Source organism: Triturus cristatus, chromosome 6, assembly GCF_964204655.1.
Source record: "Triturus cristatus chromosome 6, aTriCri1.1, whole genome shotgun sequence".
Lineage (NCBI taxonomy): Eukaryota > Metazoa > Chordata > Amphibia > Caudata > Salamandridae > Triturus > Triturus cristatus.
The window spans coordinates 912676986-912704338 of record NC_140589.1 but is presented as its reverse complement, the minus strand read 5'-3'; the positions used below and the strand labels follow the sequence as shown (position 1 = coordinate 912704338).

The 27353-nt window shown below is 45.0% G+C and overlaps 1 protein-coding gene across 2 annotated transcripts in view; it reads left to right on the top strand.

Moving 5' to 3' along the window:
* Window positions 1–27353, top strand: part of ADGB (androglobin) — a 1188702-nt gene that overhangs the window by 926214 nt on the left and 235135 nt on the right. For both annotated transcript variants that reach the window (XM_085611585.1, XM_085611586.1), the window contains exon 29: window positions 13678–13792. In XM_085611585.1, the coding sequence (XP_085467711.1) occupies window positions 13678–13792 (115 nt within the window). The remainder of the gene's footprint in view (window positions 1–13677; window positions 13793–27353) is intronic.

Sequence of the window (27353 nt, the reverse complement as noted above, 5' to 3'; positions counted from 1 at the left end):
ATGACATCACACACTCATTATGACATTGTCCTATAGGGTTTTTGCAATGCAGTAATGCAACACACTACACCCCTAGACAAATGTCTGTTCACCTTAATGGGATTACCCTCTTACATGCGTCACATGACCTGAAATTTTAAGTCAAGAGGTTGATAGGTATACATATTCTACTGAAAAGGCACCTTTTGTCAAGAGCTATGGACAACTCTTCGTACTTTAGCAAAATATCTACACACATTCTTGAGATGGGCCCAATGGCATACAACCTTAGAGCCTTGCTTACAACACCAATGTGCGATAAATCATCTGTAAGTGTGTCCACCCCTTCTACATTATTCAACTATCTGCAGTGCCTCAAAGCCTTTGCAAAGTTCTGGAAATTAACATCCACACCTTATAAACATTATTGCTACATAGAATTTGTGTGTACCACTGTATTACAAACATTTAGCATAAGAACGTGCCCAGATTTCCACTGGTGGATAACCTGTTCTCAACAGAAGCTTTGACCTATTTCACAGATTTGTTGGATCAGGCTTTGGCTTTGCTTTATGCCTCAGCCTACTTCCAAACATACCTCTAAAACCCACATCAGGTGTACTCTGCCTTCTGTACCACTGTATTACAACCATTTAGCATAAGAACGTGCCCAGATGTCCACTGGTGGATAACCTGTTCTCAACAGAGGCTTTGACCTTTTTCACAGATTTTTTGGATCAGGCTTTGGCTTTGCTTTATGCCTCAGTCTACTTTAAAACATACCCCTAAAACCCACATCAGATGTGCTCTGCCTTTACGTTTTTTAACCGTTGGTAGTTGATGATGCAGGTCTACGGTGTGTCTCTTTCACTAGTATAATTTTGCTACTGCATGTCCACTCAATCAAACATTCTAGAATATATTATGAAATTAATTTAGCAGAAACATCCAGTAGCATTATCATACAGTAATTTCTTGGATTTTGTGCTATACCTTTCTTAAATAGAGGCGTGATAAGGCTTCATTTCCAGGAAGATGGCACTTCAAGTATTTAAATATTATGTGTGAAATCTGAAGTTAGTGTGTTTGCCTTTAGAGTTGAGCATGACATCATGTAGCTAATGCTGCATATTGGTGCCATCCTGTACACTGGTGCCCATTTATAGTTTTCTGTGCCCTTCGATGTTGATCTGAAACTCTGCTCTTTCAGTTTTTGCATATTTTCCAAAGTTTTTCTCTAAAAGTTTTTGACAGTGTTCAGAGTGGCCACCAACCAACACTACAGGATTTTAACTATGCCACGTATGTCACAAGCAGATCTCAGGCACGGACCTGCACAACATCAGTCTTTGGTGCATCTGCACCAAGTATGATTCTAAATCCTGCAAAGAATAATCCCTTATGTATCCAAAGGCCAGAACGTTGCAAGGAGCTAAACTGTATGTCACTGAGCACAAGAAAAGGGTATTTTCCTGCTTAAGTTATGGGCCGTTTCCAGTCTCAGTCATTGTCTTGGGGTAAGTCTAAGATGAAATGAAAAGATGAATAGAAAGCACAAGAACACAAGTGTTGCTCTTTAATTACCTGTACTTCTGCTCTAGGGAGAGATCTTCAATTACAGAAATCCACAGACTTCAAGGAGCCCATGAAAGAGGATTCTGTCCCTCTCTGGGATGCATGTGGGCTTCAAGGATCTGCCTGGGACTCCAGTCAGGCTTCTGCCAGCTGAACCTCCCATAACACTGACAGACCACATACGAACTAAGCCAGCTCCGCATTCAGCACCAGTTCGTGCCTTTACCATATTGCTACAAACTCTGTCAGTTGTTCCCTTGTCATGGTCACACCTATCTTCAAAGGCACTTGCACCAGATCCCACTTCCACTATGATTTAAGCTTAGTCTACGGCTTCGGCTAAGGCATGCTACATGTAACGAAATACCACCAACAAGGCTGGACCTCAGATTAAGGAAGACTTTCCTTCTGTCTCTAGCCATGGAGACAATGTTTTAGGAGAATGGATGCCCAGTTTGGCTCTTATTCAAGGCCTTGAGCATGTTAGGCATAATTAATTTTATAACAAGGAGTCAGACCATATAATGCCCCCATCACATTGATGCTGGCTTATGCCTTGATATACAGTAACTTGAGCAAACTAGAGATGGAACTGACTTTGCCCTTAGGGGGCCCTACAGAAGAGGATGCTTTTTTTGTTGTTGTGATACGCAGAGCCATAGAGGTGCTAGAATTACAGCTTCATACAATTTAAACTAGGGCAATTTTTTGCTCACAACTTTGCAGCTCAGTCCCTTTACTTCAGAGCCATTATTACCATTTAATGAAGCCCTTACCGAGTCCTTCATGGTGGCCTGGCCTAAGACTTGCTTCACCCTGGCAGCTAGTTGCCCGATTGCTATAAGGCATAGATCTTCTCCAGGTTATCCATCTTTTCTGAGACAGTGCCATACTTCTGAGAGCCCTATAGTTCAGGCCTGTACAAGAAAAGTAAATCCAAATTACTTTCCTGTTGCTCCACTCCACAGAGGATTGAAGAAAATAGGTACTATAGCACAATAAAGTGTTTTCATCAACTAGCCTTGTGCTCTTGTCCTTGAATGCTGTCTATTTCTTGGGTTGCTACTCATGCCATATGGGACAAAGCGGGTTAGATTTTGCCCACTTTGTCTTAAGACATGAGAAATTCCTTTGCAGAAATGATACAGGATGGCCAGAATTCTGCAGTATATATTTGGAAGTCTGCCCTGGATTTCTCTGAGTTTGTTGTCTGGGCTAAATCTACTAGTATTATCATTAGATAAGATGCTTGGGTGTATCCCATTGGATTTTCCAAATGCATTCAAACCTCATTCATGGACATGCTCCTTGATGACGATGTCAAACTTCTTTACATCCTTGGGGCTCAATATCAGTGCATCAAAGTCACACTTGACTCCTTCACAGATACTCCCATTCACCCAAGCTTGAGCAGAAAGTCTATTTCTCTGGTCTATGATCCAGATGTTTCGCATCTGTGCTGGATCTCAGTGGGGATGATTCTGAAGCTGCTAGGATTGTTGGCCTCCTGCATCATTTTGGGCAAACATAGCAGGCGACACATGCAGGCTCTGCAGTGGACCTCAAATCTCAGTGGGCATAACACCAAGTGAATTAATCGGATTGTATTCAGATTCCGGACGAGATTGCAAAAGACCTACAGTGGTGGCTGCTGGTCCATGGATCGGTCAGTGGCAGACTCCCTCTCCTCACCAAGACCCAACAGTGGTCATGGATGTATCGCTCCTAAGTTGAACAGGCTATTTGGTAGAGGTGGAGATCAGAGGCCTCTGGTCTCTAGCGTAGACTTGACTCTACATTATTTTTCTTGAAAGCCTTACTGCCTACCATCAGAGGAAGACTTGGGCAGGTGCTCACAGACAACACCACCGCCATGAGGTTCTGCAGCAAGCAGGGCGGGGTGGGGTCTTGGGCCCTATGTTAGGAGGCCCTGAGCTTCTTGAATTGGCTGGACCGCCAATGTATTTCTCTGGTGCTAAACCACCTGACAAGACCTATAAATGTCAAAGCAGACAAACTCATCTTCCAACTCTTAGCAGATCATGAATGGCAATTACACCAAGGGGTGGTGCAGGGCATCTTCCATCAATGGGAAGTACCCTGATTCGATGTTTTTCCCACCACCGAAAATGCACAAATTAATTATTCGTATATTTCCCAAACAACTTTCTCTCTCAGCCTTCTGTCTAGAGTGGAAAATGGGAATCATGTATGCCTTCCCCTGCTGCCTTTCCTGTTCCAAGTTCTGAAGAAGATCAGGAACAATTGAGTGGTGGCAGTTGATCTCTTTCAGCCGTCTTCCTGAGGTTGTTGATGTCCTTTTGGATGTGCGGCATCCCTCTACAAAAGTTGGTGTAAGCCAGTTGGGACAAGTTTGTGGCTTGGTGCGGCACCCAACAAATTGACCCCTTACAAGCCTGGTTTTCTAAAGTTTTGCCGTTTTTATAATCTTCTATTGTGATGAGATTTTTGAAAGGTTTGCAACATTTATTTCCACCAAAACCCTTTGTGATGTCTTAGTGGGACTTGAACTTAGTTTTCACATTGTGATGTGCATACCCTTTGAGCTGCTGCTCAGTTGTCATTCAAGGCTCCTGACTTTGAAAAGGCTCTTTCTCATCTCTATAGCATCGGCTAGGCTTGTGAACAAACTGCAGGCTCTTTTTGTCAACCAACCTTACGTGACATTCTCTCCAGACAGTTTGTGTGGAGGACCCAAGTTTCCTTTCTACAGAAAGTGGTCACTTTATTGCATGTTGGGTAGGCTATCCCCACCTCTCTTACTCCCCAGCATTCTTTGCCTCATCTCAGCCATCTAAGGAGAAAAAGAGACTTTATCGTTTGGACCGTAGGAGGGCGTTAAGCCTCCATATTGGTTGCACCACAGAACACTGGGTGGATGAAAAGAACTCAAAACGTGACTATTTTAAACAGACCAAATCTGTGTAGCCATAGTAGTATGTCCTCCTAGAGTGCAGGCACTCAGTTTTGGAGTAACCATGCACTTTAGAAATAAGATAACATAACATGATCACCTCTTTGTGGGGTTCCCCAGGGCTAAGAAGGGCAAGGCATTGCAAAAATCAGACAATCTCCTGCTGGATTATTCTTCATAAAGATCTGCTAAGCACTGGTGAAAATGCAGGCTCCAGAAGGCTTACAGGCTCCTTCCAATAGTGCTATGGCTGCTACCACTTAACTAGCATGCAAAGCACCTGTCCTGGGCATTTGTCAGGCAGCTACGTGGACGCCTGTACATATGTTCACAAAGCTACTGCCGCGACAGTCAGGTCTGTCAAGAGGGGCATTTTGCCCACTTGATCTTGGAGGTAATATCATTTTTAAATCCCTCACTGGTGCTGCCCAAGCATCTTAAGGTGGTGGAAAAGATGCTGGTTGTGGTTCACAGATATCCAATCAGCTATGATTCTATCCACAGCATCATTGCTTGTGACATGTCTTGTTGAACCTTCAAATATGCTTTGAGGCATTATACCGAGTAGCAGAAAAAAAATATATTGTCTTTGTACCAAGGAGAAACACCAAGGCAGGAATATATTCTCAAATCAATGAGTGTAGCGCATAAAACATCTTTTCAACTCCATCTCCGATACCCTTGCATCACCCTCAGTGAAGAAAACATAGAGGTTGATGATTCTCAAACAGACAATTGTCTGACATCAACAGTCATACTTCCAGGCTTCCAGGGCTTTCCTCCACCTTCAATATGGAAAACAGGCAAATGGAGATTTTGAGTCTCCAAAAGATGTACCTGCTGGTTTAATTTAATAAATGTGTGTTAGAGCTTTTCATGGCTGTGTGTTAGAAGCCTTCCTCTACCTCAGTCGTTCCAGGAGGCATTGACACCTCTGGTCGACTCTAATTTCGGTTTGCTCACTAAACTTCAGGGTGCTTTATGGCAAACACTTTATTGGTCAAGACTCTCATAACACCCTTTCCTCTCAGTTCCCCCAGTCGAACAGTTTAGTCCCTAAGGTACTGTAGATTCATTAACTCTGGCAAGTTAGCCCTCCATCTGTCCCATTCCTCATGCATGTCAGCTAGTTATTCCTGTGCTTTTTGGAAAATGTTTGATCATGGTAGTACTCATCTACACAGTTGAATAAAATGGTTAGATGTTGTGAACAATGCAGTACAGTGTGTGGGATGTGGTGTAGTCTTGCAAAGGCATATTTTAACGTGTTGCTCAGCTTTAAGCAGAACGTGGGCAGTTGTTGAATCTCAACATGAACACAGACACAGTTTCTACCAGGGACAGGGGGCCATTGCTGGTTTCATGATAGGATGGCTTTGCAGGGTATCTGCAAGGTGGTCATTTGCTCTTCTTCCCATACATATTCAAAATATTATTGCCTTCACTCAGATGCCAAAGTAGAATCTTAGTACGGAGATCATAGCTTCTTCTCTTTTTTGTTAGCTTATCTTCTTTTCAGATAACCTAGTGTCCTCCATTTGAATTTGATAGTTGTTGTTGGATAGTCTTGCAAAGATAAATACACCATTGAAATTCTAAATCTGGTGGAGCAACAGTGACCTTGTGTCTTTCTACCAGTGACTTTGGCTGCTACAAGCAGACAAAAGCTCTGGGTAAAATACCTTTGGTCAAATGAGAAATAACCAGTGAAATACAGGTTTTTTTGGGAAACCCCACCCTCCATTAACCTCCTCTCCCCTACCTCCACACAAACTTGCTAGTACTTTTGTGACCATTTAGTCCATGGGGAAGTTGGGAAAATAAGTTACTCAGTACTACACCTTGCTTTCAGTGGTTTCTGTATTACCTGTGTAGATTTTTGATTGACCGGCATCCCTCTCAATCCTCTTTTTGCATGATCACCCAAACTATTTTTTGGGGTGGGGGGGTGTGATTGAGGCTGCTGTGTGTTTTTTACTCTGTGCACTGGGGCTCTGCAAACTAGGCCCCAGTGCATGTGCTAAGACCTCTAAAACTTGTTGAAATTGGCTATACTCCTATTTGCCATAATTAACTTGTCTATAAGTCACTAGTTTATGGTACAAAGGGTACCCAGGGCCTATAGTTAATTGTCACTAGTGAACTACAGCACCTATTGTGCTACCCGCTACAGTGCAAACCTGACTGCAGGCCTACCACTGTAGCCTGTCTGTGCAGTTCTAAAATAGCAAAATCGACCTGTCAAAAACACCCCTTGTGACAGGCTTAAACCCTCCCTTTAAATATTAATAGGTCACCCCTAAGGAGGCCATCTGATTGAGACTTCTTGCTGCAGATTCCTTACCTTAGAATTTCCCAGGCGTCAGTCTAGATCCGGAATCTTTTGCGTGAATAGTACCCTTTGCGCGCTCTGTTGGGTGGCTCCATTTGGTTCCGCCTTATGTCATCAGCGACGTTAGCATTGGTTATGATGCCGCAGACACCTATATAGGCGTCACACAGCCACGCGTACGTCAGTTCTTTTCTTTCTGCACCAGTTAAGCACCGATCTGGGAAGAGCTACCTCTCTGTTGCTTTTTGACAGGTTTTTTCAACTTTTTGTTGACTTCAAGATTTTTTCCATGTGTGCCGAGGGATTTCTTCAAGAAAGACAGGTTTTAAGCAGTGTGGCGCTTGTCACCACGCCATGTTGGTTACTGATCCCCACCTCTGTCTCAACCCTGACCACGACTCAAAGTCGTGTTCGGACTGCCGGGCCAGGACTCTGAAATCCTTGCGGGAGTGGCCTATGAAGCTCCTTGTGTACCGGCAGTTGACACTATCCGGGAAGAATCTGTGGCGATCCCGCTCCCGATTGAAGAAGAGGAATTAGCGGCACCGATCCCGGAACCCTTCGTCCTCTTCCTCCCACTCAAGGTCATCGTGACACTCAGGGTAGAAGCACAAGAAATTGAAGAAGTATAAGCAGACTTCATCTTCACCTCGGCTGTGGTCCGTCAACGAGAGAGGTAAGGCACACTTATGCTTTAGGCACGGTTCAGCAGAGCCAGAGCCGGGGTCGACTTTGCGCCTCCCTCCTTTTCCAGGAGCTGGAGCAACCCCCACTCAACTTAAAGAGTTTTACGAGGCTATGTGCTGCGTATTTGAACAATGCAAAAACAACAGTTGATGGACAGAATGCAAAACAATGTCATACATTCACCCCAGTACAGAGATCTGGGCCTAAATCCATTGTTTTTTTGCTCAACATGCCATTCCAGTTTGAACCCAGCCATATGCAAATCAGTCTTGACCCTGTGCCTCATGGGAACAGTCCAGCCCGAACTGCCAAGCCAGGTCCTCCCTGGACTGGAAACAAGCATCCTAGGACCGGTTTCGGGTTTCACCCCTCTTCAGCCAGGATAGCTTGATTCCAGTGGCATGGAGAGCACAGGACCCACGTCTGGGCATACCCGTCCCACTCAGGGTGACAAATGCAAAAGCAACAGTTGATGGACAGAATGCAGAGCAATGTCATACATTCACCCCTGTACAGAGATCTGGGCCTAAATGCTTCGTTTTTTGCTCACCATGCCATTCCAGTTTGAACCCAGCCATATGCAAATCAGTCTTGACCCTGTGCCTCATGGGAATAGTCCAGCCCGAACTGTAAAGCCAGGTCCTCCCTGGACTGGAAACACGCATCCTAGGACCGGTTTCGGGGTTTTACCCTTCTTCAGCCAGGATAGCTTGATTCCAGTGGCATGGAGAGCACGAGGCCCACGTCTGGGCATACCCGTCCCACTCAGGGTCCTGGGCTCACTGTGCCACTGGAATCAAGCTATCCTGGCTGAAGACGGGTGAAACCCCGAAACCGGTCCTAGGTAACCCTGGGTGTAGTTCGCGAAGTATCGCTACGCGTAGCTACGCGAAGTGCACTTCGCACTACGCGAGCTATGCGTAGCTTCACAAACTGCGTAGTGCACTGTGCAAGATGCTATTCGCACTGATTGCACAGTGCCGGATGCTTGTCCACACTGTGCAATCAGTGCAAACTGCATCTTGCACAGTGCAAGTGGTCGTTTTCTGCCGCTCAAGTAGATTTCTACTCGAGCTACAGCTTTCTCAACGCAGTCTGGTAGTTTCTCATCGCGAGCGGTCGCGAGCATACGCGACCACTGGTTATGAGAAACCTGACCTCCCCGCGTTGAGAAGTTAGCCGGGAGGTTTATTTTCCATGCTCGCGATCGGCAACTTGATGTTGCTGATCGCGTACTAGGAAAAAGTCTCGCCGGGATGTCATTTTGCTTGCTCGCGGTCGCCAACTTGATGTTGAGGACCGTGAGCAAGCAAAAAATGACTGCTGCACTACGCTATGCTACGCTACGCTACGCTATGCGTGTTTGCACTGTGCTATGTGCAATTCGCGTAGTGTGAAGTAGCGCAAACTTCGCAAACTTCGCAAACTACGCGAGCATAGCGTAGTGCTTTGCCCAGGCTTAGTCCTAGGATGTTTGATTCCGGTCCAGGGAGGACCTGGCTTGGCAGTTCAGGCTGGACTGTTCCCATGAGGCACAGGTTCAAGACTGATTTGCATATGGCCAGGTCTAAACTGGGGTGGCATGGTGAGCAAAATAATGATGGATTTAACCCAGATCTCTTGACTGGGGGTGAATGTTTTGATTTGTTCTGTATTCTGTCCATCAACAGTGTTTCTTTTGCTTTCTCGCTATAGGTGCACCAGGTATGCCCAGACATGGGTCCTGGGCTCACTGTGCCACTGGAATAAAGCTACCCTGGCTGAAGAGGGGTGAAACCCCGAAACCGGTGCTAGGATGCTTGTTTCCGGTCCAGGGTGGACCTGGCTTGGCAGTTCAGGCTGGACTGTTCCCATGAGGCACAGGGTCAAGACTGATTTTGCAAATGGCCAGGTCTAAACTGGAGGGGCATGGTGAGCAAAAGAATGATGTATTTAACCCAGATCTCTTGACTGGGGGGGAATGTTTTGATTTGTTCTGCATTCCGTCCATCAACAGTGTGTCTTTTGCTTTCTCGCTATAAGTGCGCCAGGTATGCCCAGACGTGGGTCCTGGCCTCACTGTGCCACTGAAATCAAGCTATCCTGGCTGAAGAGAGGTGAAACCCCGAAACCGGTCCTAGGATGCTTGTTTATAGTCCGGGGAGGACCTTGCTTGGCAGTTCGGACTGGACTGTTCCCATGAGGCAAAGAGTCAAGACTGATTTGCATATGGCCAGGTCTAAACTGGGGTGGCATGGTGAGCAAAAGAATGATGGATTTAACCCAGATCTCTTGACTGTGGGTGAATGTTTTGATTTGTTCTGCATTCCATCCATCAACAGTGTGTCTTTTGCTTTCTCATGTATTTGAACAGGCCAAACGCTCTGGTGAGCCTTCGGGCTCCATGGGGTCGGTATTTGCCCCATCGGATTCAACGCTGTTGGCTCCAGCCACAGCGCTGGTGGGGTCTCAGGGATCCGATTATAGATCTGGCATAATGCCGCTTGTGCCAATGTAACCTTGCCCAGCATCAGACCCGAAGCCCACCTATGGCTCCAGCCCCATCCTAATGATCGACGACACGGAGCCTGCTTAGCATCGCTCAATGCCGATTCCAGCCCCGGTAGAATCCAGGGGTTCTATGTTGTTGCAGGAGCATTTTCATGACGTTTCAGGCACAGGAGAGGACTGGTAGGGGAGGGGTCTATGGAGCCCTTTAGAACGGCAGGATAGGTCTGCAGAGCAGATGGACTGGTATGATTAACTTGAGGAAGCCAGTGGACAGGACACATCACCAGATGCTGGCATGCTCTCTCCACCTTCTGTGGCTACGGAGGAGGGGGCTTCTTATGACAAGGTGGTAAGGAGGGCAGCTGAGCTTCTTGGACTAGACTTCCACCTCTGAACCCCTGTAGCCATTCAATGAAGCACTTACTGATGTCCTTCTAGGCACGTGGTCCACGCCTAGCACAGGGGCTCCTGTGAATAGGACAATAGCATGCCACCATCGCCTGGCTCCGGGTGACCCAAAGTTCCTCAGCTAACACCACACCCTTGAAAGCTTGGTGGTGCAGGCTTCTACCTCCCAGGGCGCGTTCCCTTCTGCCCCTCCGGACAGGGAATCCAAGAGGTTGGAATCACTTGGGAAGAAGATGTTTTGTTCCTCCAATCTGGCATTGCGGTCAGTGAATACTGCATGCTTATAGGGCCGTTTCTCCCATTCCATTTGGGAGACAGTTGCTCAAGTGCTGCCACAAGTCCCGGAGGAGTCCCGGGCTATGCTCTCCCAGATAGTTAAGGATGAGAGAGATGCAGCAAAATTCACCATTAGATGTGTTCTTTACATGACTGATTCGCTGGATAGAGCAATTTCATCGACGGTGGCCTTACTGCGCCATGCTTTGCTTAGAACGTCTGGCTTCTCAGCGATATCCAGGCTAATTTGATGGACATGCCCTTTGATGGTTCCCTTCTGTTTGGTGAGAAGGCAGACTCCGCCTTGGAGCGGTTCAAGGATTGTCGTGCTACGGCCAGATCTTTGGGCATTTCTAAAGCACCTTGTGGCCAGTCTAGCTTTTGCCCCTTTCTGGGCCATGGAAGGGGGTTCCAGCCGCGCCGGCCCTATCCCAGCCACCATCCTGCGCACACTTCCCAAGTTGTGCGGGGACATGGACGCTGCTCATTCTGTCCTAGGAATGGAAGCCAGAAGTCATCAGCCACCCTTTCCTCGGCACACGCAGCATCCAAGCGCTCCTAGTCTGACTATGCGAGACCACTCCAATGGAAAGGATAATCCATCATCATCTCTCCCACTGAAGGGCCATAACATCGGACTAGTGGGTCTTGCAGATTATTCAAGAGGACTGTTCTCTGCCTCTTCTTTGTTTTCCTCCTATTGCACCAATTCAAGAACAGCTAGTGGAGGATCTTTTAAAATTGCTCTAAGAGGAAGTAACAGCTCTCCTGGTCAAGGGGGCTATAGAGAGGGTCTCGGTTTCAGAAGTAGGCGGAGGCTGTTATTCCCGCTTCTAGCTAATTATGAAGAAGAGCATAGGGTTATGGCTCACTTTAAATCTTTGGACCGTCAATCTCTTCCTCAAGAAGGAGAAGTTCAAGAAGCCTACTTTTGCTCAGGTCTTGTCTTCCCTGGACCAAGAAGACTGGATGGTAGCGTTGGACCTGCAGGATGCATATTTTCACATCCCCATCTTGCCAGGCCACAGGTGTTACTTGTGGTCCAAGGTAAGCCAAGAGCACTTTTTAGTTTACCATGCTCCCCTTCGGCCTTACTGGCGCCCCTCAGGTGTTCACCAAGGTGATGGCGGGGGTCGCAGCTGCTCTAGGCAGGTTAGGGGTTTCAGTCTTTTCCTTGCCCCGCTGGAGGAATTCAAGCTCCAAAAAAGTGACTAAGTGATGTTGAAATCTTCACTGGGCAAAGCGCCAAAAGCATCTAGCTGACTAAGAACCTTCCTTTGGCGCATATTTAGAATTTATCGCACTTGAAGCTTTCCGGCTAAAAGCCAGTGACTTCCCAGGAACTAGTCCTATGACTAGCTGGACTCTTGGAACCCTTCTCGACCACAGCCTGCTGCCTTGCCCCACTGGATTTTTTTGACTGAAGGTAAAATTTCCGACCAGGTTGAACCTGATCTCTGTGTTCGGCCTGCGCTCCTTCGTAGGCGTTACCCAGCTACTAGGTAGGTCATGTGCAACCAGATGACCACAGCAGGCGCTTAATGCTTTTTGGGGCAATTTGGATTTAAACATTCATATTTTCGGTTCTCCTTATTGGATATTTATTGTTTTGGTGTTGTTTGGTTCATTCAGTTATTCTCTATTAATATAAATAGGAGTAGGGTTTTTATTGTGGTGGACTTTTAACTGTTTTGGTAGTTTAAAATGCTGTACACAGTTTCTTAAATGAAGCCTGTCTCCACTGTGCCATAGCTACCAGAAGTTGAGCTCAGGTTTCTTTATTTTTTTCCCAGAGTTTTATATAGCGCAAACTTGATCCAAAGGTATTGGGTATCAGAGCACTTTACATGAGCACCAGTTGTGATACACAAGGACACATCATTTGTGTTAGGCACGAGGAGATTAAGTGAATCGCCCAGAATCACAGGATGTTGAGCGTCGTTGCTGAGACACAAACCCGATTCCCCAGATTTGAGGTCGATCGCCCTAGCTGTTAGGCCACATCCTCTCCCCTTTAAATTCCGTTTAAATTCCTGTAACTTTACTGGACCCAACAAGAATAGTGACAATATTACTTGTGGTGGATTACAATCCACCCCAACTAATAATCCACTTTCTCACAGAGCTCTACTTGTGCTGAAGAATTCTGGGACCTATTGGATGGGAAAGCTCCATGTATGTTTTCAGTGTTGTCCCATCAGGTGTCCCTGAAGGGTGCACCGCGCTCCCTATAAAAGAAAAAAAAAATTTAAACAGAGCGCGGTGTCCCAGAAGTGGACGCCGCGCTCAGTACCAAGTTAAAATAAATAAATAAACTGAACGCGGTGTTCCTAAAGCGGGCGCCGGGCTCAGGATACCAATTTTTTAAAAAACATAGCAGCCCCCATAGTCCCCATAAGTGGCCATAAACAAAATAGTGCTCACCCCCTAGATAAAGTTGATTGTGTATGGAGCCAAGTAAAAGATCCAGTCGTCATGGGCGGTCACAAATGGAGACAGGGTGGTAACAAGGAGGGACTAACAGCCTCATTATCAATTGGAAGACAGCATTTACCAAGGACAATGGCACCAGCCAATCAAAACTATGGGCGGCGGCTTCCACAGCACTTCTACAGCATACCCTACCACAGCATGGCTCACAGAGCGAGCAGTGCATGCGCGATGCAACGGTAGCTCGACCTAAAAAAGGCTAGGGTATTGGCAGCCTAACCTTGGGAGACGTCCAAAGCTGTCCAGTCTGCAAGAGTACATGAAATCCGTCCAAGCCAACATTACTAAGGGCTCATACCTTTTTCATTAATTTTCTAGCAGTTTGCATTTCCTGTTCTTGAAAACTAGCACATTTCACAAGAAATCACCTGACATCTTTTTCTTAAAGTAATATCATGATTAATAACACAAGCAATTGCAAATTGTTACTTAATGTTGAGCATTTTCATTTGTGTTTGTGACAATGTGTTGATTTATGACTGTGCTGTGGTCGCCTGCTTTACAGCCGCGATACAAATATATTATCCAAACGCTAGTCCTGCACAACAGCTGGATACTTACGGAAAGCGAAATGGCATTTGTGAGAAGCCTCAAAGAATCAGAGAAGAATGGCGTCAAAGGTAAGAAAGCAATACTTAATTTTCATATTTTAATCATTTTTTTTCCAAACATAAGAGTATTTGTTTTAAGTTTGTATTGCTTTGTTTCTAATGGGAGGTTGGGGAAGGGGCAGATTTGACTACCTAAACCCTAGGGGTATATGGTGTAGAGGTTAATTACAGTAACATTTATTATTTGGGATGTGCGAAATATTGTCATTTTTTCCTACATTTTGTTTGAAAAATAACACTAATGTGCTATCTTAAGTTTTGAATTGAAGGATACCTTGATTTAAAAAGTCACAGATAACCACAGGACAGTGGTTTGAATAGAAAATGTTTCTTAAGCAAGACTGTCTACAAGAAGCAGTCTCCTGGAGCTGAAAGTGACACAAACATTTCTTTTGTAAAAATTAAGGAAATGCTTGCAAATTTCACACAGCTTGACATTTCGCTTGACTAATTACAGTTTCTACGAAGCCTAGTTATTAATTATAAAAGACACGTAGGCATGTACCCTACAAAATGTTACTGCTATTAAAATAATTAATCATTCTAAATATATATTTACCTTTTTGTTTTATACCTGTGCATGTGAATGAGAGGGCTTAGATTTGAGCTCTGTATTTTATTTGTTTAACTCCTTTGCACATACTTCCATAAATCAGAATGACCAAAGCATAACCATACCTCTGGTGTCCAGCATACACCACACCCGCATTGTTGAATAGAGAACATGACGTAGATAAATGACTCGGATAAACATCAGTCTAATCGATCCGTAATCACATGATTTTATAATTGTATCCCAGGTGTGATCAAACTTTATTAACTAAAAAATATTCAAGATACCTTTCAACTATTATGTACTAGAGGTTCATTGTCCTAGCACGTCATACAAAATATTACATTAGTGCACCATTATCAATTATAAATTGGCAGGAATCACAGTTTATTGTCTCGAGGCAAAGTCAAACGTCCTGGCGAGGGATAGGCAATCAAAGTCATGAAAATTTCGTCAATAGCATTTATTAATGCTGTTAGAAAGTTACGTCATCTGCAGTCAAATTGTTATATACAAATCTTTTTGGGCAAAAACATGAGTTTCCCTTCTTTCCTCTCCTCTCTATCTCCCTAGGCGCTGCCTGCGACTGTTATTCTATTGCAGAAGCCCCCAGGGTAGTTGTGGTAGACCACTGGCATGGGAGTTCTATTTTTCTGGAAGCCTGTAAGGTCCATTCGGCTTCCCCTTTACAGCAGCTGCTGCAGGTGTCCCTCCGAGGCCACTGGAAGACGAGGGATGAAAATAGACTAGAATGTTCTACCGGCAGGTCGCGAGCACAGTTTAGTGTCTCTTGGAACTCCATTGGGTGCAGTATTGAACATGGTAATGTTCTAAAACATGAACACGCACATATCTATTAGCCCTGCCCCCAATACCTAGCATTACGGCAATGTAAGAAATTGGGTTATTAGATGAGGGGGGTGAGTACCCACCTCAGGTAATAATCACAGTCCTTGTCACAGGACACCCCTACATTCACTAAATAAACGTGAGCTCGGCCCCCTTGTACCTATGGCACAGATCAGACGAGGTTAGCTTAGAGGCAATGTGTAAAGTATGAATGCAGTTCTAAAGCAGTAATAAAGTCGGAATGCAAAACAATACAAATCCAAAAGCAAATTTGAAAAAATAGAGGACAATTTAATAAATAAAATGATAAAAATCTAATTAGTGGAATTAGAGCTATGAATTGTCAAAGTTGTATGCAGAACTAGCTCAAAGAAGCACAGAGTGACAATGAGAGTAAATGGGGAACCGGGTCTGCTGGCTTAGTTGCCTAATGCATCCACTGTAGGGGCCTTTGTTTGACCTCATGGTCACAGGCTCAAATCCCAGCAGGTCCACTCAGCCATTCATCCTTCCGAGGTTGATAAAAATGATTACCATTGAGTTGGGTGACAATAAACATCTGTTATTCAGCGCCAATGATGCAGCGGAGTTTACCAGCTCTACACATTCATACACACAACACTCATTTGGGCCCATAGACATTCATACACTCAATGAGCTGGCAAATAGCCACGGGTCATCAATTTTGTGTTACTCTAGGAAACCTTTACTCCAGTATTCTTACCAATCCTGTCTCCTGAGTAAATACACATTCAAAAGATCTAGTAGTAGTTTAGAATAGGGAGGAAATATTACAATACATTTATCTTTTATTCAAAGAACCACAGACTCAGAAGGAGTTTTAAAAGTTTATCTGAATTAATCATTTTTGTGAGTCAAATCAGAATACACATGGATATACCAGAAGTCTCCATTAGGGAAAATAGTAACCCTGGGCGTCGTGCACCGCTTCGCCCACGGAGTGCATGTAGCGCTGCCTGCTTCGCCGTTTACGAAGTAGGCGTAGCAGGCAGCGCTACGCACACACCGCTACGCACACACCGTAGCGAAGCAGAGCTGCCCGCCACCCGCCTCCCGCCCGCCCTAATTTTAAAATAATTTAAAGAAGGTTAAAGGTAAATAAACCACCTTACCTTCAGTGCGGCGTCCTGGGGCTCCCTCTTCTTGTTGACGGTAACTTCTTTACGCAAATGCACATGTGCGGACACCCACGCATGCGCATTTCTCGCGAGAAATGTGCTTGCGCGGGCGTCCGCGCATGCGCATTTGCGTGAAGAAGTTACCGTCAGCAAGAAGAGGGAGCCCCGGGACGCCGCGCTGAAGGTAAGGAGGTTTATTTACTTTTTTTAACCTTCTTTAAATTATTTTAAAATTAGGGCGGGCGGCGAGTAGTTGGGCTACGTGGAGCGCGCGAGTGTGCGTAGATTTTGCCACACTACGCGCTGCTCTACGTAGCCCCACTACGCCCACTACGCCCAGGCCTGGAAAATAGTACAGTTAGCTTATAAGCAGTTGCATCAATTAAATTCTTGCAATGACAGTACCTGAGGAGAGAAAGAATAGAGAGCAAGTACGGAGCATTTACCCTACAGTTATATTTACCTAGTATGGTATGAGGACCCCGACATCAGAGAGTCGAAGATTCTGGACAGCTTCAGGACAGGGAAGGTGACCTCTTCTAGTGTAACACCAGCGTTACACCCCTCTCTGGTGCTACTCTCTCCGGCTCGGGCTCGTCTGGACCCCTTCGTAGATGTGCCTCCTCGGTTGTTCCGCGAATTTCCCTAGTGTTGGATTCTTCAGTCAGATTGCAGCAAAATCGGGCAGCATCTCAGCATAGCATCAGCATCTCATCATCAAGTGTGTCTAACTATCTAGACCTTACCTCTGTTATACCAATTCAAATGTATGATCCACCCCCAAATGTTTCAATTCCATGTTCACCCGCAATTTGATTGGGCCAAGCAGTGGGGTGAGGACATCACACCATACTAAGTGCAATATTTTTCTTTAGTCTATTGTCTAGCTCTCCGCCCCTTAATTTTAATACCCACAAGCTTAATACCCACAAGCATTTCATATGTGGATCGATAAGTCTATATTGCAATGTTGCGTCCTCTTCCTCTCGTAGGGTCAAGAGTTGGTTTTCCCATGTCCTTGCAGGACTTAGGGTTTGGCAGCCAGTCAATTACTTCACTTGTTCAAGACAAGCAGACGTTGCACATGCGTAGAAGCCACAAGGAAACAGAGACACGGTCACCCTCCAAGGCCCAAATACGAACTATTAATAAAGTCAGAGAAGAACATGTTAGAATACGAAATTAAATGAATTCACCATTTACTTAATAAATCTTTTGCATTAATAGCTTAGTAAAACTTGCATAGGTTAGTTTCAGCACAGCATGTGCGTTAGTGCGTTACTTTAAAGCAGCCATATTAAAAGCTATTGCGCAGCTGCAGAGATTTCCCCCCAAGTGACAGAAGACATCATACTACGTAAATGTAGTAGACGCATGCGCAGAAGAGTTCCCGCGTTTTGGCGGCCATTTTAGGACACTCGGGTTATTCATTAGTGAAGCACATAGGAAAGCTTCCCCTGGATACAAATGTAAAATGTGGTGCACTGTTAGTACTCACAGACAGTTTGATTATAATGTCACTGGTTATTCGAGAGGATTGCATATGAGCAAGTTTCTTTTTATGCAAAACCTTGCTCCATCAATCCCCTCTCTGATGGCATTTTATGCCATCACTAAATTCTATTAAATCAGATGCCAACTTTAGCATTCTACCATTTCAATGTCTTCAAATCTTTTATTCCTTCCGTTATCTTTCCTAAATTGGGATCCTTTCATTCTTTTGTAGATATTTCCCTTCAATTCTTCAAGTCATATTTCTTCTAATTTTCTTTTTCTACCCTTCTCATTCACTTTGTACCTTGTTTTCCCCACTGCATTTGCGACAACACATTATCATCAAAACTAGCAAAGTTATACCCATGATTGGCAATAATATTTGACCTAAAATACTTTTACCTATGTTAGAAAACCAACTACTGATGGTGGAAAAACAATTTGTTATTTTCTTCCATACACTGTAAACCTCCAGTGGTTTCAGTTCCTCTTCCAAATGAGTAATATTTTTAATATATCTTCCAGTCTCTACACTTTTGTCAGGTATATACGTGCAACAATGTTGCGCTTTCAGCATTTTACAGACTCCACCCTCTTTTGCCAATAAGATATCAAGGGCAAGTCGATTTTGCAAAACCATAGATCTACCAGCAACTAATTCTGTATTGATCAGTAAAAATCCTCCAGCAGTGTCAGTAGATAACTGATCAACTACTGTTGACAATTGACAGATTTTTCGAGAATTCAGCAGAACCCCCACTGAAGGTATCAATGCACCAAATATATCACCTACTATTTCTGAAAAACTAGATCTTTTATATCTGGTTAGTCCACTACTGTAATTATTGCTTCCAGTGATTCTTTTAACGTGATAGACTTTAGGGAATGCTATTCCTAAATAGCAACTCCCATACCAGTGATCAGGCAACCTAAAATAGGCTGTTAGTGTTAGACCTGGGACATTGGCATGGGTTTCCCTTCCATTTTTCGCTGTTGCCTCATATGTTTTTGCTGGTGTTAGTTGCTCAGGGCACTGTGCCACTGCTGTCCAGTGCCACAGTGCAAGTGCTCCCTATTGTAAATTGATGTATGATTTGTGATTCCATGATTGGTTGGTTTGGTTTACCTGTCAGACCCTAGTACAGTGCACCAGGAGTGCCCAGGGCTTGTAAATCCAAATACTGCTGGTGGGCTTGCAGCACTGGTTGCGCCACCCACAGAAGCAGCCTGTAAAAGTGTGTCTAAGGCCTGCCATTGCAGAGCCTGCGTGCAGTCTGGTACTGTCATGCTGACTGGGCAAGTGCACCCACTTGCCATTCCCTAAACCTTCCCTTTTCTTCATATCAGACATCCCTATGGTTGTACTGACACTGTTTTGTGTACGTAATTCTTCATTTACGAGGGTCCTATGTGTGAAAGGACAACGCTAGAAACTATGCAAGTACACTTGTGGTTAATAAAAACTTTTGTTACTCTTAGATTGGCATAACAGTTGAGTGCTAATCCACTGAGAGGACCCATAAATGGAGCCTTGTGTGTGACCTACAGAAAAGAGCTGGTACAAGGAATGTTGGCTCATTAAGGGTAATATGAACCCCCCTGTTTAGAGTAACTTGTCGTAGACCATTTAAGAAAATTGGATGAGAATAACGAGTTGTGTGTGCTCTTTTGTTTTTACTATTGGCAGTCCCCGGAAAAAAGCCATTTAAGTATCCATTACTGGTGCCAGGCGACCCTGTTTGCCCTGAAGAAATTGCCCAAAATTGTCGTGGCAATGTAACATGTTGGCTCAGTATAACGGTATGCATGATAAGCAACCTGATTTTAATTTGAATAAAGTGCACAGGGAATAATACAGTTGGTATCGTGAAAAGTGCATCTTTCTTCAATTTTAGATTCACTTAGTCGCATCGTGGGTTGTGATTATTTCACTACTTTTCACAACACTAATTTCTTTTTTGTTTGTTTTGGACACTATATATATTAAATTTTATTTTCAAAAGTATGATAACTGCCAATGATGATAAAAGTGGGCATAGCTGGTGAGTACCAACGAGTGAGCTCGATTGGTGGTGCGCACGTGAGGTGTCATCTTGCTTTTTCACATTTTTTTGACAGTGATGTTTAAAATTTCTTGCACCTGCCACATTATTCCTCCTGTAAGTTGGTCAGGGGTGATAAAAAGTGGGGACTACCAATTGTAAAAACATTTTAGTTTTCTTAAAATTGAAGGTAAAAAGCTGGAGGTTACTACCTCACATTGGTAAAGAGAGGCGTATATGGGACAAAGAATTGTGAACCCCTACCTCAGCTTATATAGATATATTGTCCGGCACCTTCAGAGACTGGGTCTATTTTGTATTTACATTGATAATTGAGTGGAGGGCGACCTGGTCTTCTCTTTTCCCTCTGTATCTCCTTGTTGTGTGTGTACCCCTATGGTAGGCCCAAGGGCAGGATGCATTGTAAGGATAAGGTAGGACATGCCCTGGTGTGTGTGGCATGTTCTAATAGTGAATCACAGCCATTTTCGTTTTTCACTATTGCAAGGCTAGCTGTTCTCCATAGGCCAGAATGGGCAGTTTGGTAATTACATTTTATAATCCTAACTGACTCAGGGAACATGGTAGAAATTCGAATTTAGTATGCCTGAACTCAGAATGATAAAATACATCTTTTAGGGAAGTTGGTTTTAACATTCTGTGTTTGAAAATACCACTTTTAGAAAGTAGGTATTTTCTTGTCTAACCATTCAAACCTGCCTCTGCTAGGCTGTGTATTCCCTGTCTGGAGTTTGAGTGACAGGGCTGGGATATTCCAGGAGACAGGGTGAGGTGTCCCAGTGGTGAATAGAGAGATCTGCATCTAGATGGGTGGGAGGAGTTGCACCTGGGACCTGAATAGGGCTGTGCCTTCCCTCCACAATGCTGGCTCCACCTCCTGTGGTGCGTCTGATGCCTCTGCCCTGCACTCTGAAAGGAAAGAAGGAGTCAGATAAACAAAGTGCTCCAGGACTGACCAGAACCGGTTTAAACAAGGCAAAGGCCCCTCTGCCTTCAGAGGACAAAGGATTTTGGGGCATAAGTATTGGGACCCTGATCCCAAGAATTTAGATCACTTTGGGAAAACAAGAAGAACCTCTGCTGAGGGAGGAACCAGAAGAAGCTGAGGAGGAAACTATCCCTGACCCTGGGGGATTGGCCTGCAGTGGTTGCCTTACTGCCAAAGAGAGGAGAAAGGAATTTTGTGTGTACTTTTGCTCAACTGGTGAAGGATCTCCAAGGGCTTGGAAAAGAGCTTACCTCCTGCTGAAGTCTCAGGAACAACAGACTTCACCCCCCAGCTCCCTAGAGTTCTTTGGAAGTGCCTGCTGCTGTTGTTGGGCCTTCTGAGGGACTGCGTGTCGCAAGGAGCTGGAAGCGCGACTCAAGAAGGAGAAGCGTGCCGCCGTCGGAGCTGTTGTCGTTGCATCTCGTAAAGTGTGTCGCCGCTGCAGCATCGCATCGAGCGGAAGTGTCTCGCATCATCCAGGAAGTGTCTCGCAACGCTGAAGAAGCGTGTCACCGTCGCAGCCATCGTAGCTGACACATTGCACCGCATCAAGAGAAGAGTCTCGCATCCACGGAGAAGCGTGCCGCCATCGGAGCTGTTGTCGTCGCATCGCATAAAGGGGTGTCGCCGCTGCAACATCGCATGGAGCGGAAGCGTCTCGCAACGTCGGAGAAGAGTGCCGCTGCCGAGGCCGCTGTCGTTGCATCGCATAAAGGGTGCCGCCGCTGCAGCTGAGGCATCGAATCGAGTCTTCTCGCTACATCGGAGAAGCATGCCGCATCTGGAAGATCTTCACGTCTTTATTTCTTTGCACCAAAATCTTCAACGCATCAACATCGTTGCAACACTTTCGTTGCCCTGCTTGTCGCATCTAAAACGTACATTGATTTAAAGTGTCGCATTCAAGAACTAAAGAGAACTAAGCAAAATTCTACCATCTGAAGTAACAGTATTGTGTATTTTTGCCGTTTAATGGTATTGTGGTAAATCTATATCAAGAATACTTATTTTTGATATAAAACCTGTGTGGTGTCCATCTGTAGTGTTGTCACTTGATTACTGTATGTGTTCACAAATGCTTTACACACTGCCTCTGAGATAAGCCTGTCTGCTCGTGCCAAGCTACCAAGGGAGTGAGCAGGGGTTATTTTGGGAGTGTACCCCCTTACCCTGACTAGAGGCGAGGGTCCCTATTTGTCACAAGTGCATACCTGTGCCAACTAGAGACCCCCAAGTCTAACATTGGTGGTCAGCGGAGAGGATTCTGTACTTGCATTTGTGACTCATGTACAGTGATTGGTGAACACTACTTAGTGAGTGCAGACCATAACGCAACCAATACTTGTTGGTAGATTTCTTTTTGGAACTTTCTATTTTTGAGAACTGCCAAGTTTAATCATGATGGAGAGAGCAGAATCTGTAGTCTCTGTTGATAATGATTGGGAGTGGGAAGAAGAGAAACTGGAAAGCTACAAAGTAACACAGCTGAAGTTCTTCTGCAAGAAATTCAATGTTTCCACTACTGGATGTAAAAATAAGGCAGAGTTCTACAAGGCGCTGAGGGCCTGGGTAGAAGCAAGGAATGCCACTGATGATGATAATGTAGAGGAGCAGCTGGAAGGGCCAGTGGGTCCAAGAGGAAGGAGAATCCCTTTCCCTGGGGGAACAACCTTTACAACGCAACTTTTACAACGCACTACACTTACAACGCATTTTTTACAACGCAAAATCCATTACAACGCATTCCATTACATAGCATGACACTACAACGCATTTTTAAAAACAACCTTTACAACGCATTCCATTACAACGCATACTACCTTTACAACGCATACCATTACAACGCATAATATTAAATTGCATTTAAGGTAAGTATTAGATAGTATAGGGGTAAAAATTACTTTTCTAACTCCAGGGGGTGCAACAGTAGGGTAAGTGTTGGATAGTATAGGGGTAAAAATTACTATTCTAACTCCAGGGGGTGCAACAGTTGGTCAACCAGGTGTTGACTGGACTGGACTCGTTCAGTGCCGCCTACCTGGATGACATCGCAGTGTTCAGCGCCAGTTGGGAAGAACATCTGCACCACCTCTGGGAAGTGTTGATGGTGCTGCGGAGGGCAGGCCTCACGATCAAGGCGAGTAAGTGCCAGATCGGGCAGGGTTCCGTGGTGTACTTGGGACACCAGGTAGGGAGCGGCCAGGTGGCGCCCCTACAGCCCAAGATTGAAACCATCCTGGCTTGGGAGCCGACCAAAACCCAGACAGAGGTGAGAGCCTTCTTAGGACTCACTGGTTACTACAGGAGGTTTGTCAAGGGGTATGGCAACTTTGTTGCACCCTTGACAGCGCTGACTTCCAGGAAGCAGCCAAAGAAAGTGATTTGGACTGACACCTGTCAGGTTAGTTTTTGAGGCCTTAAAAATTGCTATGTGCACAGCGCCCGTGCTCTTGGCACCCAACTTCTCCTAAGGGTTCATAGTGCAAACAGACGCTTCAGAGCATGGTGTGGGGGCTGTTCTATCACAGATGAATGAGGAGGGCCTAGATCAACCTGTAGCCTTCATCAGTAGGAGGTTACTTCCACGGGAACAGAGGTGGAGTGCTATTGAGCGTGAGGCTTTTGCTGTGGTCTGGGCACTGAGGCCATACCTGTTTGGGACTCACTTCCGGGTTCAGACAGACTACAGGCCCCTCAGATGGTTGATGCAGATGAGGGGTGAGAATCCAAAGCTGATAAGGTGGACCATTTCCCTACAGGGGATGGATTTCACGGTGGAACATCGACCCGGTACAGAACACGCCAATGCTGATAGTCTGTCCAGATTTTTACGCCTTAGTGATGAGAACTCCCAGGAGATAGGGTAGTTCTCCCCACATTTCAGCTGGAGGGGACACGTGTTACACCTGGCACATTGGCGTGGGTCTCCCTTCCATTTTTCACTGTTGCCTCATATGTTTTTGCTGGTGTTAGTTGCTCAGGGCACTGTGCCACTGCTGTTCAGTGCCATAGTGCAAGTGCTCCCTATTGTAAATTGTTGTATGATTTGTGATTCCATGATTGGTTGGTTTGGTTTACCTGTCAGACCCTAGTACAGTGCACCAGGAGTGCCCAGGGCTTGTAAATCCAAATACTGCTGGTGGGCTTGGAGCACTGGTTGTGCCACCCACAGAAGCAGCCTGTAAAAGTGTGTCTAAGGCCTGCCATTGCTGAGCCTGCGTGCAGTCTGGTACTGTCATGCTGACTGGGCAAGTGCACCCACTTTCCATTCCCTAAACCTTCCCTTTTCTTCATATCAGACATCCCTATGGTTGTACTGACACTGTTTTGTGTAAGTAATTCTTCATTTACGAGGGTCCTATGTGTGAAAGGACAACGCTAGAAACTATGCAAGTACACTTGTGGTTAATAAAAACTTTTGTTACTCTTAGATTGGCATAACAGTTGAGTGCTAATCCACTGAGAGGACTCATAAATGGAGCCTTGTGTGTGACCTACAGAAAAGAGCTGGTACGAGGAATGTTGGCTCATTAAGGGTAATATGAACCCCCCTGTTTAGAGTAACTTGTCGTAGACCATTTAAGAAAATTGGATGAGAATAACGAGTTGTGTGTGCTCTTTTGTTTTTACTATTGGCAGTCCCCGGAAAAAAGCCATTTAAGTATCCATTACTGGTGCCAGGCGACCCTGTTTGCCCTGAAGAAATTGCCCAAAATTGTCGTGGCAATGTAACATGTTGGCTCAGTATAACGGTATGCATGATAAGCAACCTGATTTTAATTTGAATAAAGTTATTAGATGAGGGGGGTGAGTACCCACCTCAGGTAATAATCACAGTCCTTTTCACAGGACACCCCTACATTCACTAAATAAACGTGAGCTCGGCCCCCTTGTACCTATGGCACAGATCAGACGAGGTTAGCTTAGAGGCAATGTGTAAAGTATGAATGCAGTTCTAAAGCAGTAATAAAGTCGGAATGCAAAACAATACAAATCCAAAAGCAAATTTGAAAAAATAGAGGACAATTTAATAAATAAAATGATAAAAATCTAATTAGGGGAATTAGAGCTATGAATTGTCAAAGTTGTATGCAGAACTAGCTCAAAGAAGCACAGAGTGACAATGAGAGTAAATGGGGAACCGGGTCTGCTGGCTTAGTTGCCTAATGCATCCACTGTAGGGGCCTTTGTTTGACCTCATGGTCACAGGCTCAAATCCCAGCAGGTCCACTCAGCCATTCATCCTTCCGAGGTTGATAAAAATGATTACCATTGAGTTGGGTGACAATAAACATCTGTTATTCAGCGCCAATGATGCAGCGGAGTTTACCAGCTCTACACATTCATACACACAACACTCATTTGGGCCCATAGACATTCATACACTCAATGAGCTGGCAAATAGCCACTGGTCATCAATTTTGTGTTACTCTAGGAAACCTTTACTCCAGTATTCTTACCAATCCTGTCTCCTGAGTAAATACACATTCAAAAGATCTAGTAGTAGTTTAGAATAGGGAGGAAATATTACAATACATTTATCTTTTATTCAAAGAACCACAGACTCAGAAGGAGTTTTAAAAGTTTATCTGAATTAATCATTTTTGTGAGTCAAATCAGAATACACATGGATATACCAGAAGTCTCCATTAGGGAAAATAGTAACCCTGGGTGTCGTGCACCGCTTCGCCCACGGAGTGCATGTAGCGCTGCCTGCTTCGCCGTTTACGAAGTAGGCGTAGCAGGCAGCACTACGCACACACCGCTACGCACACACCGTAGCGAAGCAGAGCTGCCCGCCACCCGCCTCCCGCCCGCCCTAATTTTAAAATAATTTAAAGAAGGTTAAAGGTAAATAAACGACCATACCTTCAGTGCGGCGTCCTGGGGCTCCCTCTTCTTGTTGACGGTAACTTCTTTACGCAAATGCACATGTGCGGACACCCACGCATGCGCATTTCTCGCGAGAAATGTGCTTGCGCGGGCGTCCGCGCATGCGCATTTGCGTGAAGAAGTTACCGTCAGCAAGAAGAGGGAGCCCCGGGACGCCGCGCTGAAGGTAAGGAGGTTTATTTACTTTTTTTAACCTTCTTTAAATTATTTTAAAATTAGGGCGGGCGGCGCGTAGTGGGGCTACGTGGAGCGCGCGAGTGTGCGTAGATTTTGCCACACTACGCGCTGCTCTACGTAGCCCCACTACGCCCACTACGCCCAGGCCTGGAAAATAGTACAGTTAGCTTATAAGCAGTTGCATCAATTACATTCTTGCAATGACAGTACCTGAGGAGAGAAAGAATAGAGAGCAAGTACGGAGCATTTACCCTACAGTTATATTTACCTAGTATGGTATGAGGACCCCGATATCAGAGAGTCGAAGATTCTGGACAGCTTCAGGATAGGGAAGGTGACCTCTTCTAGTGTAACACCAGCGTTACACTCCTCTCTGGTGCTACTCTCTCCGGCTCGGGCTCGTCTGGACCCCTTCGTAGATGTGCCTCCTCGGTTGTTCCGCGAATTTCCCTAGTGTTGGATTCTTCAGTCAGATTGCAGCAAAATCGGGCAGCATCTCAGCATAGCATCAGCATCTCATCATCAAGTGTGTCTAACTATCTAGACCTTACCTCTGTTATACCAATTCAAATGTATGATCCACCCCCAAATGTTTCAATTCCATGTTCACCCGCAATTTGATTGGGCCAAGCAGTGGGGTGAGGACATCACACCATACTAAGTGCAATATTTTTCTTTAGTCTATTGTCTAGCTCTCCGCCCCTTAATTTTAATACCCACAAGCTTTATACCCACAAGCATTTCATATGTGGATCGATAAGTCTATATTGCAATGTTGCGTCCTCTTCCTCTCGTAGGGTCAAGAGTTGGTTTTCCCATGTCCTTGCAGGACTTAGGGTTTGGCAGCCAGTCAATTACTTCACTTGTTCAAGACAAGCAGACGTTGCACATGCGTAGAAGCCACAAGGAAACAGAGACACGGTCACCCTCCAAGGCCCAAATACGAACTATTAATAAAGTCAGAGAAGGACATGTTAGAATACGAAATTAAATGAATTCACCATTTACTTAATAAATCTTTTGCATTAATAGCTTAGTAAAACTTGCATAGGTTAGTTTCAGCACAGCATGTGCGTTAGTGCGTTACTTTAAAGCAGCCATATTAAAAGCTATTGCGCAGCTGCAGAGATTTCCCCCCAAGTGACAGAAGACATCATACTACGTAAATGTAGTAGACGCATGCGCAGAAGAGTTCCCGCGTTTTGGCGGCCATTTTAGGACACTCGGGTTATTCATTAGTGAAGCACATAGGAAAGCTTCCCCTGGATACAAATGTAAAATGTGGTGCACTGTTAGTACTCACAGACAGTTTGATTATAATGTCACTGGTTATTCGAGAGGATTGCATATGAGCAAGTTTCTTTTTATGCAAAACCTTGCTCCATCAATCCCCTCTCTGATGGCATTTTATGCC